The sequence below is a fragment of the Anguilla rostrata genome, chromosome 1 (genome assembly GCF_018555375.3).
Source record: "Anguilla rostrata isolate EN2019 chromosome 1, ASM1855537v3, whole genome shotgun sequence".
Classification (NCBI taxonomy): Eukaryota; Metazoa; Chordata; class Actinopteri; order Anguilliformes; family Anguillidae; genus Anguilla; species Anguilla rostrata.
Window position 1 is genome coordinate 82,721,753 of NC_057933.1, and position 16,793 is coordinate 82,738,545.

At 41.5% G+C, this 16,793-nt stretch overlaps 1 protein-coding gene across 2 annotated transcripts; it reads right to left on the reverse strand.

Annotated features, from left to right (window-relative positions):
* Positions 1–1,233: 1,233 nt before the first annotated feature.
* hcst (hematopoietic cell signal transducer) lies at positions 1,234–7,387 on the reverse strand. Of its 2 annotated transcripts, none has more exons than XM_064306108.1 (5): positions 7,165–7,387; positions 5,571–5,642; positions 3,975–4,001; positions 3,615–3,746; positions 1,234–1,689 (listed from the first exon to the last, which is right to left on the reverse strand). In XM_064306108.1, the coding sequence occupies exons 2-5, from the start codon at positions 5,614–5,616 to the stop codon at positions 1,646–1,648; spliced, it is 249 nt and encodes an 82-aa protein (XP_064162178.1). In that variant the 5' UTR covers positions 5,617–5,642; positions 7,165–7,387; the 3' UTR covers positions 1,234–1,645. The 2 variants fall into 2 exon arrangements, with proteins under 2 accessions (XP_064162178.1, XP_064162170.1); XM_064306100.1 differs by having other exon boundaries at positions 7,160–7,379.
* Between the last annotated feature and the right edge of the window lie 9,406 nt (positions 7,388–16,793).

Consider the following 16,793-nt stretch of genomic DNA (forward strand, 5'->3'; position numbering starts at 1 on the left):
GGGGTCCAATCTTAATTAGGGGGGTCAGACCCCCCCCCAATCCCCCCTGTAATTCAAACCCTGCTTCAAACTTTAGCTGTCTTGGATAAAACTGAGCAATGGAGACGATGAAAACATGAAAACTTTCAAACATCCTTTGGGTTTCTGAAATCAAGGTTTTTTATTTTAAAAATAAATCTTTAATTTAAAAAATCTCAGATCAAGGCTGAACGAGTCCAACAAAACATATGAATATGGAATATTAAGGATTTCACAAAATCACAACTAGCTTGGTTAAATTTCAGATGTGATTCACAACCAGGTAACACTGATTTTCAGATCCAACGCCTGATACAGTAAGCTACAGGTTGGTCAATACTGCAACGCAAGGCTGCCCAACCCTGTTCCTGGAGACCTACTGTCCTGTAGCTTTCCATTTCAACTAATTTGATGCACCTGATTCTAGTAATTAGCAGTTCAAGGCAATCTCTTCCTGTTGAATGAGGTGTGCTTTGTAAGGGTTGGAGTGAAAACCTACAGGATGCTAGATCACCAGGAACAGGGTCGAGCTGCCCTGCTGTAACTAATATCTGATAGATGGATGACAGCAAGTTCTTAAGTTTACATTACATGTTGGAGCCGGTTTACCTAAGTGTATCTGACTCCAGGATCTGGGAGGGCCAGAGTTGGATGTCAGTGGGTGAGGATTGACGTCCAAGCCCACCAATCAATGCCCGCAATTGGTTAAGAACAATTCCAGCTTTTGAACCACTGGACGTGGGTGTAGGATGTCTACAAGTTGCCCTTGACATCAAGCCCTGCCCTCCTGCAGCCAGATGCCTCTCAGTCTACTTCAGACTGATTAGACAGCACAGCCAGTGATGCATCTTTCTGGAATAATATTGGGTCACAGTTCAAGATATTGAAAAGTGATCCAATGCCTATTTTCCCTCAAGGCAAATCCAAGTCAGGTCTGTGTTCAATTTCAAGGACACCAAGCTCCCACTGGAAAACATCTTCCAGCACAAAGCCAAGTTCACACAGACACACACACACACACACACACGTGCACGTGCGTGCACACACATTAAGATACTGTAAGCAGTGGCTCGAACTACCCTTCTTGTTCAGTATATTGTAGATGTGGTCTATTAAAGTGGGTGAAGACTTTGGTAAGAATATAAAATTTTATTTCATAATTTTCATCAGATAAATTTCCACAATAAGAATATTCAACCAAAGCAACCAAAGACAGTCTTTGAATTCAGTGAATTTATACAATTTACAATGACAGCAGTCAATGAAACAACCTGTAAATTTACATTCTGACCCAAGCAATGTACACAGTTTACAGTCTGACCCAAGCAATGTACACAGTTTACAGTCTGACACAAGTGATAGGTTTGCAAAGCTAGTTGAAGCATTTGTTTTTATTTGTGTCACAGGAAAGTTTCAACCAGGTTCTGATTACATCTCGTCTCAAGCTTTGCAGTAACCACGTCCAGTAGCCTTACCACTACTCCACACCAATACCTGGAAACTTCGTTCAGCAAAGAGGCCTATCTTTTCATCTCTGAAGGCGTAATGTTGTGCTGGTGCTCTTTCATTCTGTTTCTTCAGTTAAATATGCGTTGAGCGTGCACAAGGTGAGAGACATCATGGTTTTTCAGGCCTTGCAATTGGCCCTAACATTCATGTAGACTTTTTCAGCTGAAGGAAGAAAGAAAGACATCAATTAGGACGTTCACTCATGACTTTGTGAGCGGCGAAGGAGGAAAACATGCTTTTACACAGGCCTGAAAATAACCCATTAAAAACATGAGCATACCAAAGAACTGGTGCCTGGTCATTGCAGTGGTCACAAAAGATAACAATCCGAATCACCATATCATAATTGCATCAGCACTGTATTCTTAAAAGAGAGAGCAATAAAGGGACAATACAGGCCAAACAGTAATTGGTCAATACAGATACACGTCACAGGCGGCACTGCAGCAATGGTTATTCTTTATAGGTTTAGTCATAAAGATCCTCATAAGGCCTCATAAACAAACCCACACAAAACCACATTTCCCACCATGCCTTGCAAATGAAATTTTTATAAAATATTCCCTACAAATGTAGCTTGATGCACTTGAAGTCAAAACCGCACAATTAATTTACTTGTGATCATTTTAAAAATATAAATAATTACATTTTTTTAATGGCTTGTGCAGCATACGTTTTCAGATTCGTTTTCAAGGGAACAACATTAAGTTGAACACATGCGGTACCATTCAAGGTATTTCCTATAATTAATGCCAGAAAACCCCCTAAAGAAATGAAAGTTCCTCATAAGGAACTAAGAGCAGGCTGCACTGCCACTGAACTCACTCCGCTAACAAAGGCACCACTGACAACTGGACCAATCACGGTACATTCGGTCGGTATCGCTTCAGAAGTGGTAACAGCTCTCTTCAGCTCTGACTACAAAGAAAGCCACCGAATGAATATTACAGTCAATATCAGTGAAGCAGACTCTCTGTTTTTTGAGGTGCCAGAGATGGTGTTTTTTTTTTCTTGTTGTTTTTTACTCCTAAAACTGCTAAGACAACAGCGTTGTTTGGGTGCACAACTTAAAATCAATGGAGATCTCAACGGAGTTACTTTCTTTTCAAACTCAGTTTCGCAATTGTGGGCATCATCAGAGACAGGCAACAGTTACGTTCATTTGTAAATTAAAGTTACAGGACAAATGTTGACTAAATAACCAGTGGCGACAGACTAGTGTCTCAATCTTCAAATCCTACAAACCCCCCCCCCCCACACACACACACACACACGCACAGTGTATTTCTATGGTTTTGTGTTTTTGTTCTCAGGAGTTGTCATGGATGTAATTTCTTTGAATTTGGGATTAGTGTTTTTGTTCTTCCTTAGCATAGCTGATTTGCACTGGCACACTCGATTTTCTGGGAAGGTTGTTCACCAGGTCGGCAAACAAATCAGGGGAAGGCAGCACTTCTTACGTCTCTCTTGCATTGTACATTTTGACTCCAGACCGTCGTGACGCCATCACAGTAAAAAAAAAAAAAAAAAAAGGTCCAGTGTTAATTCAACTCTAACAGCGTTTATATCCGCGCGTCCGCCACGGCCAACTCTTTCCGGTACATCCATCCATTATCTATACCCACTTATCTTGAGCAGGGTCCATCCATTATCTATACCCGCTTATCTTGAGCAGGGTCCATCCATTATCTATACCCGTTTATCCTGAGCAGGGTCCATCCATTCTCTATACCCGCTTATCTTGAGCAGGGTCCATCCATTATCTATACCCGTTTATCCTGAGCAGGGTCCATCCATTCTCTATACCCGCTTATCTTGAGCAGGGTCCATCCATTATCTATACCCGTTTATCCTGAGCAGGGTCCATCCATTATCTATACCCGTTTATCCTGAGCAGGGTCCATCCATTATCTATACCCGTTTATCCTGAGCAGGGTCCATCCATTATCTATACCCGTTTATCCTGAGCAGGGTCCATCCATTATCTATACCCGTTTATCCTGAGCAGGGTCGCGGGGGGTGCTGGAGCCTATCCCAGCATGCATGTACCGCCTGCACGGTACATCTTGAGCACAAATGTAACCCACCCTCCTCTCTTCGTTTCCTCCGTTGGCTGGCACAGTGGTACACTACAATGACTACCAGCACAGTCAGGGCAACGTCTCCAATGATGATGCCGGTCATGGTGGCCGGTTCGATTTTGTAGCAGTAATCAGACCCTGAAGGGGGGGGGTGGGGCGGGGGGCGGGGGAGGTGAACAAATGAAGGTAGAGATGGGGGAATGGAGACAATGATGAAAGGCGGAAAATTAATGAATACAGTACATCAGCAAAAGCACTCTCTTTCAAGTGAAATGTTTATCATAACATAGACATGAAAGTGATTGTTATTATTATTATTATTATTATTATTATTAGAAGAAGAAGATGAATATATAGAACACATACCATGGTTTTCTGTGGCTAAAACCATTTCTGCCAAGGAGAGTGTTGAGAGAGATAGGAAAAGAGAGAGAAAGAGAGAGAGAGACCCAGTCAATACATCACAGCCATTTTACACAACAAGCATTAAATCATAAGCATTGCATGAACATTACAAATAAAAATAATCATTAAAAATTAAAACTCAACTGCCCGTCATCACCAACCTGACATCCCCCCCCCCACCCCGACCCCATGCCAACACATACACATACACACACAAACCATGCACAGAACCCCGGTATATCATTAATTAATTAAAATCCTATGTGCAAATTCTATTCATAGCTGTGCTACCAACATTTTCCTAAGCATACTTCCAGGATCAGTGGAACCAGCTCCAAGAATGTTGCTCTTCCTAGTCTTCCAAATAACACAGTTTAGACAAGTCAGACACACAAGGCATATAAATACAAACATATATGATATAGAAGTCTAAAGACCAGACAGGCTATGACTTTTTACTGTTGCATTCCAGGTTGGTTCTAAGCAGTGGCAAGACGCAATCCAAATCGAGTTTGTTCTCTGTTTGCACAGAGGCCCAAGTGCCAATTTCGTTGTTGCAGTTTTGTGCTGGTTTCCGGTGAGCATGTCTTTCCTTTGTGGGACCACTGAAGAATCAACCCCACCACAAACCCCCCAAGCTCCCCCCTCCCACCCCCCCCCCCCCCCACATGTTCGCACACACACAAGGAGACTTCCTCTGAAACAACGCCTATACACAACAATGTCTTCCTTCTCCCCCTAGCCCTGTGCTTTCACACCTTCAACCCACCCAACTGCCTTCTTTTCTGTTTTCGACAATTTGACATTTTGCTTTCTTATCACTCTCTCATGTTAAATCCCATCGAAATGGCATATGTTTTATGTAACGTGCCAACAGATTTATGCATCACCTTCCGTGACTGATACCGTTAATTTTTTTTTATGATTTGTGACACATCTGTAAACAGAAAAGTGCCATTGTTTTACTTGAAAAAAGCTTCATATAGAGGTAATCTTCTGTGCACTAAGCGTGCATGTTTCGAGGTACTCTGTAGCAGGCTACACAGTAAAATGCCCTGTGTTCATTCCACTCTGACAAAATGAGTACGGTACTATAGGAATCAGGTGTTAAAACAATTCTCAAATATCAGCCTTCATCTAACACTGAACATTGTACTACGTACAGGCCCCCTACCCTTCAGTGGTGTCTAACAATGTGGTAGTACACATATTACATTCGAGGACAAAAGCTTAATTTTATGGGATAAATTACTGGTCCACCTGCTCAAATTTACTGGCCCACCTGCATTTAGCTCTATGGTAATTCATTGTATGGCTTAGCCTAAGAGCATAATACTATACGTCAATACATTTCTGAGACTGTGGTATTAACAGGTCATGGAAATCAATATATTTAAATATATGCTCTTCCATCAATTTAATGTTTGGTACCACATGCACAACTGTTTGGAAGAGATAAGCAAAATGTATCAATTTGTGCCTTCCACACACAGGACCCAGAGGTTCTCCTATGGAGTAAGAAGAGTGAATGTAGGAAGTAGGTGTTACCAGACTTACTACAGAAACAAAGGAACAGAAATGTCAACAGTGTGCTGGCATCCATTTTCTGTGTAGATCCTTGATTGAAATCTGCCAAACATAAAACAAACAAAAGGAAACAGAAATTTTAAAAATGTGCTATACCACTGTTCATACTTATGTAACATTATTATTGCATGGTGGAAACTGTTTTCACAATCTGTCAGAATGAAAAAAACAGTGGTTCCTTTCTATATAAAATAACTTACACTGCATAACAAATAGTGTCATTGTCTGTAACAGGAAATAGCTGCTTTTGGAAATTATCGTGACATAAATGAACAAAAAAAGAACAAAGGGTAGCCTGAACATGGTCTTACCACCCCCCAGCTTTTAGTTGAACGACCGTAAAATGCAAAAAAAATAAATAAATAAATAAAAAAGCACTCTTCAGCTCTGGCTTTTCTGTGAAAGTCTACATCGGACTTTAGATTTAGATTTAGAAGATTTGGGGAGCCTTTTTTTTCTTTCTTTTTTTTTTACTCGGCAAAAAAGCACCTCAAACAAAAGGTCACCATGCCATCTGTCTGGTAATATTTCCGTTGCTGTAGGTGTGTAAGTGTTTGAGAAAAATAATATTCACAGAACTAATGACAGCAAACAGATGGCTGAAAACATCGCACTATTTGTAGGCTACTATTACATTTGATGTTGTTTTTGTCTCCAGAAGAAAATATCCATCTTGTGTTACACTATCAAACTAAATGTAAAGTTAATTCATATTTTCCTCTTCTAAGAGCGGTGTGTATCAATCCTAATTCCATAACTAAATCCAGCAAGTCACAATGGTTTCAGATCAAACTGCTATAGAATAATTCTGAAAAATCATTAGCAGTTCAGTAAATAATCTGGACTTGCGGTCCCAAAAGTTATTCGTTCCAAAGTAATTTTGGAACAAATACGTGCGTGCTACTTATATATTGTGCAAAATATGTACTTATGCAGATCATTTTACAAAATCAATCAAATTAATTCGCATATAGATTCGATTTTAAAACGATACCGCTATAACGTCACTCCAGGTCCCAGGAAAAAAAAGCATTCAACTTGAACTTCATCTGTTCAGATATATTTTATGTAACATATTTACAATCGCGTCAACGGAAATTATAACTAATTTTATGTTTCCTGTGGCAGTACAGAAAAAGGTCAAACAAGAATGACAGATAGTCAATACCAACCAAGAAAGTTAAATCGCTGGTTATCACACACTATTCAGTCGTTATATTGGTCTACAGAGGAACAAAATCATATTTCTCTAAATATTTTTTTAAATTTTAATCTAAATGGATGCAGGGCATGCAGGCTGGATTACACAGCCAAGAAATAGACAAATCCACAAATTATAAAACTAATATTATAATCAAATAAGATTATTTGAGATATAACAAAGTGAATATGAAATCAGTTGAGATGCCTGGTCAATGCCGTAGGCAAATGACAAATTGTCAATGCGATATTACGCTGATGTAATTCATTTTCAGATTGAAATATAGTCTATTACATGAGCAGTGTACCAATAAAACTGACAGGTGAAAATGAACCTAAAATGAAGTAGCGAAAATTACCTTACGAGTTTACTTCTGCCAAGTAACGGTACGAAAGAAATTGCGGCACTGACTCAGTTTTCCCGTTCTGTAGCTACAGCTCTCTTATAACTCTGTGACGTTCTTCCACCTACACACATACACCTACTTTGAACCGTTACCCGGACTCAAATCTTGAAGCCAGCCAGTTATTCTCTAGAACGATTCTAATTGATTTTAGATTACTGCAGCACAGAAAAACCAGGAGAAAAAAAAAACAGAACTGAGACCCGATGGCTATAGCCTATTTTTTAACCAACGACATTCAACTTCACGTTGTTGTTATGCGCTCTTTTTAACTTCCTTGGGCTGTGAGGCGAAGCAAAACCAAAAAGCAGGCTCAATGAAGGGTGAGCAGGGTGAATGTGGGATAACAACTGCACTGTTCCTCTTGGTACAAACCACAAAGAAGTAGCTATTATGTCCATAAACAGAATAAATGCGAAAAATCTGAAACAGAATCAGTTGAACAGCTGTCAATAACACGCAATTTGCCTCTGACTCACTTTATTTCCCCCGCTTTTTACAGGCAAGACATTTCACTCAGAAATGCTTTCCATCTGTCAGCAACATCCCTCTGCAACACCAACTGACAATTTGTTCGCACTGAATTTGGTAATGAGACTTATGGTTTATGGGTGCACCACGCACCCATAAAGCTAGCCTGAACGGGCCCAGTGCCGGCCCACATAACCCACTTTCACTCAGCCTGAATATGGAAATGAGTGGCAGTCCATGGGCGTGGGCCGGATCCGATGGGAAGATCCGGGCCACTCGCTACAGCGCATCATGCTTAAAATAAAAAATAAAATAATTCAGTTCAGAAAGTTTTAGCATTGCTGAAGCCAGTTAAGTGGTCTACTGGTGAGTGCATACTCAAGGTTCTAAAAGCCTGATAAGGTACCTATCTGCACCTGCTATTTATTCGTTTATTTATTTATTTATTGTTTGTTTGTTTGTTTGTTTGTCGGATCTTCATTTAACCAGTGATAAATCACCTGAAGACAGTGATGGCCGGAGTAATCAGTGTGGGTAGGGAAGGCGATTGTGTTGCAGATCAGAGGAAGGGGTTGATTTGATAGTCCAACATCTGTGGAAATTTTCCCGGAACACTCCAGGACCACCACGAGGTCTTTAATGACCAGCGTGAGTCCAGACCTTAGTTTAACATTTCGTCTGAAGGAGGGTGCCTTCAACGCCACAGTGCCTCCATCGCAGCGCTGGGACATGGGGGTTTCATATTTACTCCAGAGGGAAGAGTGCCCCCTACTGACCAATCTACACCTCTGCAAGCATCAACTTAGTTTCCCCAGAGCGTAACCAAGTACTAACCGATTGGATGTTTGTATGTTTTTTTGGTAATTTGTATTTGTCCTAATACTGTAGCTTATTCTTCTGCCTAGTTGGCTTTGCAGAGGTTAGGTGTGAATAGTGTTCACTGTGTGAACTAAACTGTGTTCTTGGCTAGAAATAGCTGTACAAAATAAGTATTGTACCTTACTGAACCTGTGTTTAGCAGTTGCACTGTTTAACAATGCACTTTTTGTACGTCGCTTTGGATAAAAGCGTCTGCCAAATAAATGTAATGTAATGTTATACATGCATTCTGTTTATATTTATATATATATTTATATATATATATATATATATGTGTGTGTGTGTGTGTGTGTGTATACTGGGTGTCACTTGAAGGCTAAAATCACTTTTTAAAAGGAACAATGGTGGAAAAGTCTTAGAAGTGTACTCATGCCATGTTTTCATGTAATAATCATGTTTACAACAAATCTGCATTGCAGATGGTTATTCAGGTTTATTTTATAGAAATGGTATATGAAAGGTACACTACATTTCCATAAGTATGTGGTCACCTCTTCTAATTAGTGGCTTCAGCTAGTTCAGCCACGTCTATTGCTAACACCTGCACAAAATCAAGCGTACAGCCTTGCAATCTCCACTGACAAACATTGGCAGTAGAATGGGCTGTGCTGAAGAGCTCGGTGACTTCATAGGATGTCACCTTTCCAGGTCAGTTTGTCAAATTTCTGCCCTGCTAGAGCCGCCCCAGGCAACAATAAGTGCTGTTAGTGTGCAGTGGAAATGTATAGGAGCAACAGCAGCTCAGCTGTGAAGCGGTAGGCCACATAAGCTCACAGAACGGGACTGCCGAGCGCTGAGCCATGCAGCACGTAAAGATCATCTGTCCTCAGTCGCAACCCTCACTACACACTTCCAAAACGAGCTCTGTAAACAAGGTCAGCACAAGAACTGCTCGTTAAGAGCTTCATGAGATGGATTTCTATGGTTGTGTAGCCGTACACAAGCCTAAGATCACCATGCACAAGTGCCAAGTCTCAGCTGGAGTGGTACAAAGCGCACCGCCGTTGGACACTGGAAACCAGTTCTCTGGAAGGATGAATCACACTTCACAATACACTGTCATCATACTTTAATGTTGCAGCCAAATTTGGAATCTAACTGCCAAGTTGTGTCGCTATGTGGAGACAGCTGGAGAGTTGCAGATCAAAAGCCACCTCTCTTTCACTGCTAGGAAAATTAAGCATTAACATTTTCTCCAAGCTTTTAGAATTGTTACAGCTCAATTTCAATTTATTAATAAAAAATATTAAATATTATATGAACCAGAAAGAGACCACACATCACTCCCAGTTCCTACATTGGCTACCAAGTTTCAGAATAAATAATTAATTGGGATGGCAGGTATGCCATCCCGCCAAGTTACGTCTTGGCGGGGGCATGTTGGGATGGCAGGTATGCCATCCCGCCAAGTTACGCCTTGGCGGGGGCATGCCCCATACCTATACAGCACCGAGAGTTTGGCACTTTTCAGGGTTCCCCACAGAAATAACCACAACAGCCACAGACACTCAGCCCTTAAAAACATTAAGTTCTGTACATTCTGACCCCATTTCAACAGACAGATTTCAAAGAATGGAGGAAATATTGGGTAGCATTGCTTTGGAATACATTTTATTTAATTTTGGCGAGGCAAGATAGCCTATATTGTTTGTAGTACCGTAATTTGACGTCATTTTGATATCAATACTTTTAATGGCAGGCCTGGATTTTGGCAGTCTGAATGAATGAGTTATAGACGGTGTATGTCTTGTATGTGTGAGTAACTTGGCATTTTTGTACGTTGAAAACGTATTTTTTATAAGATATAAGTTTACTGGGGTTAATAGAAATGGGTGCAAGTAATAGATTGATTAATTAGCACATTCTTAACAATTAGGTACTAATGCTTGTTCTAAGTGCTATCATTCTGTATTGCCACTAGGTGGCAGGCTATCATCACAGAGATAAACAGCAGTTAGTCCGATAGTGAACGATCACAGCTGCTGAAAAAAGTATGGGACAGCAGGGACTGGACCTCATTAATGTGTTTCATGTGACAGTCATATATCTATAAAAAGTTTCTTGATGAACTGTAATGGAGAGATGACATGCTTTTGCACAGTAATGGTTTACTTTAACAAAGCTCACTGATAAAAAAAATTGTAGACAGTAATGGAGTTATAAGTATACTGTATTTCTATCAGTCTGATTATATAAACAGATTACTATTCCTTTACTGTCCTAGCAGATTCCACAATGGCATGTGAAGGTGATTTTAAAATTAACTGCTTTGTGGAAGTGGAGAGATATGAGACCACAGAGAGCAAGAAAAACCTCAATTTATTCCACAACAAAAAACAAACTTAAATATAGCTGCAAGCAGCAATGCGGGGCCCTACGAACATGTCCAAGCCGGGTAAATACTAGGCAAAGGAGAAATGCAGCATAGATTTCAGGATTTTGGACAATCTACATACCTGTGCGTGAGACGATTCAACTTCCAGTTCATGAGAAACATTACTTTGAAATATGAACGTGCATTAGCATGAAGTGCTAACTTTGTCACGCCACAAATCACGCAATTTTTAATGAAACGACTTGTCCTTATCACCCTTGATGGCGAGAACACCCAAGAGTATACATGTGCGATGGTGACGGAATCAGGTAAAGCATTCATGAGAAGATGAGTTTTAAAGCTTTAGATTAGCATTAGCATTAGCTTCCCACCAAACATTCAAATGCCTGTAATTTCCTTGTTCTTTGAGATATCTGCAACTTCGCCGACATGGTACAACATGGTAGTGCCCTCTTCATGCGCGGGCCGTTTCAAGTCCCTCGATAATTGTTGTAAAAAGTTATAAGCACTTGAAATTTACGTTATATTAGCAATAGCATTAGCTTCCCGCCAAAATTTCAAATGCCTGTAATTTCATTGTTTGTTGAGATATCTGCAACTGTGCCAACATAGTACAACATGGTAGTGCCCTCTTCAAGCCCAGGCCGTTTCAAGTCCCTAGGTTATTGTTGTAAAAATTTATGAGCACTTGAAATTTGCATTATATTAGCATTAGCTTCCCGCCAAAATTTCAAGTGCCTGTAATTCCCTTGTTTTTTTTAGATACCCGCAACTGCACCGACATGGTACAACATGGTAGTGCTCTCTTCATGCCCAGTCTGTTTCAAGTCCCTAGATTATTGTTGTAAAAAGTTATAAGCACTTGAAATTTGTGACCAAATTTTGTTTTTTTTAAATACCAGTTTCTCCGCCATCTTGGAATGGACCTCTTAGCTGTTAACACCCTATAGGGAGACATGCACCATACACGTACATGGGCAATTTTGGACCAATTTGACTTACGGTTTATTAGAAAAAACTTTTTATAGGTTTTACCAAATTTTCAATTTGCAGAAAAATCCATCATGGCGGACTTTATGGGTTCTTGAGGCATATTTGTTCCTCATGAGGAATGACACAAGTACACCTGGTTTCATAAATTTTCATCAAATGGGGTGGAAATGCCAGCATTTAGAAATTTGCAGTTTGAATCAGTTATGTAAATGGTAAATGGTAAATGGACTGCATTTATATAGCGCTTTTATCCAAAGCGCTTTACAATTGATGCCTCTCATTCGCCAGAGCAGTTAGGGGTTAGGGGTTAAGTGTCTTGCTCAAGGACACTTCGACAAGCCCAGGGCGGGGTTTGAACCGGCAACCCTCCGACTGCCAGACAATCGGTCTTACCTCCTTACCTCCTGAGCTATGTCGCCCCTGTAGCACCACCTATGGACGAATCATGGTCATTCTTTCTGGCATAGTTACTCGTGGTCTCTAGTTTTGACCTGCTAATTTATACCATTTTTGGTCAAGGACTTTTTGAGTTATTTGACCAAGTCCAGGAAAATAATAATAATAATAATAATAATAATAATAATAATAATAATAATAGTACCAACAAAAACAATAAGGTTCCTACTTCGTAGGACCCCTAATAATAATACCAACAAAAATAATAGGGTTCCTACTTCATAGGACCCCTAATTACACCACACAGGATACACAAAAAAAAACAATGGCACTCTCTCTCCAAGTACGCCAACAGGACACTGTATGAACAGCAAGGAGAGAAACATCGCAACACCTTACCGCGGACAGAAGTCTCGGTCCCGGTCTTCAGAATGTGGAAAGTCCCATCGTACAGAGGCTAGAATGGGCCACGATCGCCATCATGGTGAAAGAAGACATATTTTGGGCACGGGGCAAACCAAACCGTGCTGCGATGCGAGGTAGGGACGGGCATGAAAGCTCTGGCACAGTCCCGGAGAGTGCTCTGCTGTTCCGATGCGGACCAAGGGGCTGTGGAATCAGGGACAAAATCGCAGGGAGTCCGCTGTAAAGCAGCTGAACTGAAGAAGATGAGAGGTCTTGCTCAGAGACAGTTCTGATGGCCAACATCACGCAAGGGACTTTGTTGTCGCCCAAGGGACTCTGTTGACACCCAAGGGACTCTGTTGACCCAGTTGTCTCTCGGGGACTGGCCCTGAGGGTGGCCTACATGAACCAATGGAAGCCTTCACACAGCCCACTGGCTTGTGGGTGATAGGCGGCAGTGTCCTGGCGTTTGATGCTGAGGTTGTGGGCAACAGCATTCCTGAGCTTTGAAGTAAGGAGTTCTGAGGCCCAGGAGTGGAGGAGAGATCGGAGGGAGAACCAAACTGGGTAATCCATGTGCTCATGAGCGTGTGGGTAACATCAGCAGTCATTGTCAATGCCAAACAAAATGGCCTCTGGCCAATGGGTGGTCCTGTCAGCCATATTGAGAAGGTGGGTGAACCCACAGGAGGGGGGAAGGGGGCCCACAATGTTTACATTGCACACACAAAACATTTGTGACTGTCTCTACCTTTGACGACAGTGGAACTGCCCCATCTTTTGTGATGTGATGTCTAAGGTAGTCAATGTTTCACAAAACTGTGTCTAAAATAAATCAGACTACATTTCTTGGTCGAAAAACTACTGTTACTATCAGGCTTACATACAAAACTGTAATAAACTCTGTTCAAAGTTATTTGGTAAATTATTTTACTTGCCAAAGAGACAGCCATAATTATGCAACCAGAGGTAGTCTCACTGATTTTGTCCCCTGCACATTCAACAGCTTAATGGGGAAGAGTATCTTTTTGCACAAGGCTGTGATCCAGTGGAATAGACTCCCCTCTGTATTGAAATAATGTGTATAAGAGAACGATTTTTAAATTATCCTTAAAAAGATGGATGTTAAATACTGAGTAACCCAGTTTTTAAAAAATATAATCTGCCAATCTGCCAGTATGCTGTCTGTTCTGTGACGAATGCGGTGCCCTGTCATATCCATCTGTATCGTCTTAATCAAATTCAATCAATCAAATTTTATTTGTATAGCGTATTTTACAGCAGTTGTCACAATACGCTTTACAGACAACCCTGGCCTAAACCCCCACAGGAGCAAGCCTAAGGCAACAGTGGCAAGGAAAAACTCCCTGTGGCAGATGGGAAGAAACCTTGGAAGGAACAAGGGGGAAACCCATCCTCCTCTGGTCGGCTGAGGGTGCCGACTGGTGACCAGCATGTCAGCCAGTTTTATAAGATATGTGGTGTGGCTCAGATGATGGGTGGGGCCGGGTGGCGGTGATGGGGAACAGCGGGTGGCGACAGATGTGGGCAGGGTGGAGGCAATGACGAAGGAGGGGCTGGACTGCAGAGGTGGGGGAGACCAGACGACTCTCGAAGTACTCTCGAGGGTTGGGGCAAGAGCCCCGCCGGCAGCGTGGGGAAGAGGGTAGAAACAGCAATTAGGGAATTTGCCTTAACTGTATTGTGTTGAAATTTTTGTTATGTCTGTGTTTAAATGTTATCAGAACCACAATGGAAATAAGCCTGTTGGCTTTCTTCTGTTTCTATTCTCGACAATTTGTTTTAGGATTACCGCCTGCTATGCAGTCCCGTGAATAATCACTTTTAAATTGTCAAATAAATTAATTCATTCAATGGAAGGCAGTGTGAAATCGGCATTTTCGCTGGGATGACGACCAGTCCATGTTGTCTGAGGCAGCCAAGGAGAAGCCATGTGAGGTGAGACAGGAGCTCTGCCTCGGACGTGCAGGTGACAAGGCTGTCATCCAGGTAAATGAACCGGAATGACAGCGCAGTGTACATAAGCTGCAGTGTTTTGGAGCCCAAATGGCTTTATCATCCCAAACGGGGCGATCCTCATCATTTTGGGGATGTCCTGAGGCTGAACAGGCACTGGGTGGTAGCCTCAAAACCAGGTCCACTTCAGAAAAACTGGTCTTACAGCTTCGTTGTTGGGCCACAGTGGCAGTCAAGATAGAGCTTGCCGACACCGAGGCTACCAGGTCCACTAAGAATGGTGTTCTTAAAGGCTGTGAAGCATCTTCTTCCTGCTAAGAAAAATGTATCAGCCTTTGGCCAGCTGGCGGAAATCGACGATGACAGAATTGGCCGGGGATTAACCTGCTAACGGGTGCTGTTGAATGCTATGGGGCGACATAGCTCAGGAGGTAAGACCGATTGTCTGGCAGTCGGAGGGTTGCCGGTTCAAACCTCGCCCTGGGCGTCTCGAAGTGTCCTTGAGCAAGACACCTAACCCCTAACTGCTCTGGCGAATGAGAGGCATCAATTGTAAAGCGCTTTGGATAAAAGCGCTATATAAATGCAGTCCATTTACCATTTAGCTCTCCTAATAGGAAACGGTTACGGTCGCTCATGAAAGCGAGCATGTGGTCCATTAGCTCAGAATGGCGACATAGCTCAGGGGTAAGAGCGTTTGTCTGGCAGTCAGAGGGTTGCCGGTTCGATCCCCCGCCCTGGGCGTGTCGAAGTGTCCCTGAGCAAGACACCTAACCCCTAATTGCTCCCAACGAGCTGATTGGTACATTGCATGGCAGCCTCTCACCGCTGGTGTGTGTGTGTGTGTGTGTGTGTGTGTGAGTGAGTGTGTGTGTGAATGGGTGAATGAGAGGCATCAGTTGTAAAGCGCTATATAAATGCAGTCCATTTACCATTCAGTTGTCGAACCCTGGCTCGTTCATATTCAGACAGGCAGGAGGGTGTCTGTGACCTGGCTTTCAGCATTGTGTACATGTTCAGAAAGGCAGGAGGGTGTCTGTGACCTGGCTTTCAGCATTGTGTACATGTTCTGCTCCTGGGAATGTTCCAGTAACTTAAAAACAAACTGCAGTGGAGCTGCTTCGAGAGGTGACTGTGTAATAATACCCGCGGCCGGATTTATGTACATAAAACTCATAGTGCAAATTGTGGGCTGACTGACAAGGGTATATGTGTGCCTTCGCTTTCTGCCTGAAACTAACATCTTATTTACTCAGGCTGCAGCTAATTATGCAAGCAGCAAATGGTACTGCCTAGTAATTGCATTTTGCAAAAAAATAAATTATTATTAATAATAATTATAATAATTATTATTATTATTATTATTATTATTATTATTATTATTATTATTAATAATAATTTATTTTTAAATCTCCTGTTTAGCGCATTGAATACACAGTAAAATTAGAGTCCACTCTGGTCATAGTGGATATATGAACTCTGTAAGAGTTGATTTAACACTGAACATTGTACTGTATCTTCATTGTATGTGGAGAAATCGATGTATCTTCTGGTACAAAGTAGACAGTAATGGAGTTATAATTATAGTATTTCTATAGATCTGATTATATAAATTATAAAAATCATGACCAAGATGTCTTTAAACCATGATCCTGCATTGAACATGTATAGAATAGCATAGGATGCACTTTTATGACTAAACTGGAGACTTTGATGTGGAGGAAAGTTTTGCTTTAAAGAATGAAAAACAGGATGACCACGTTTGCTCTTACTTACCTCTTCCTATGTAATACCAGAAATACCGTTGTAGCCCTATTTCCTGTATCTTAAGTAAAATAATGTGTGCAGTTGTAATGAATTAGGATTTAACGATGTTATTCCATTATCATGTGCTTCTCTCAAGAGCAAGACAGATAGCTGTACCACCTTACTAAGGAGAGAAAGGGTAACTGCATGTCGATTTGCGCTCTCCTAATTGGCTGCTACGCGCAAACGTAACAACCCATGTGAAAGAAAAGCTGCCTCTTGCTACGACGCACCGCTGTCGGCTGCGGAAGGAAAATCTTGAAAGTACTGCGAAGGCACTGGAAGTTTCCTTTTCGAAATGTATTTAGGAATACATATTGCGACAAG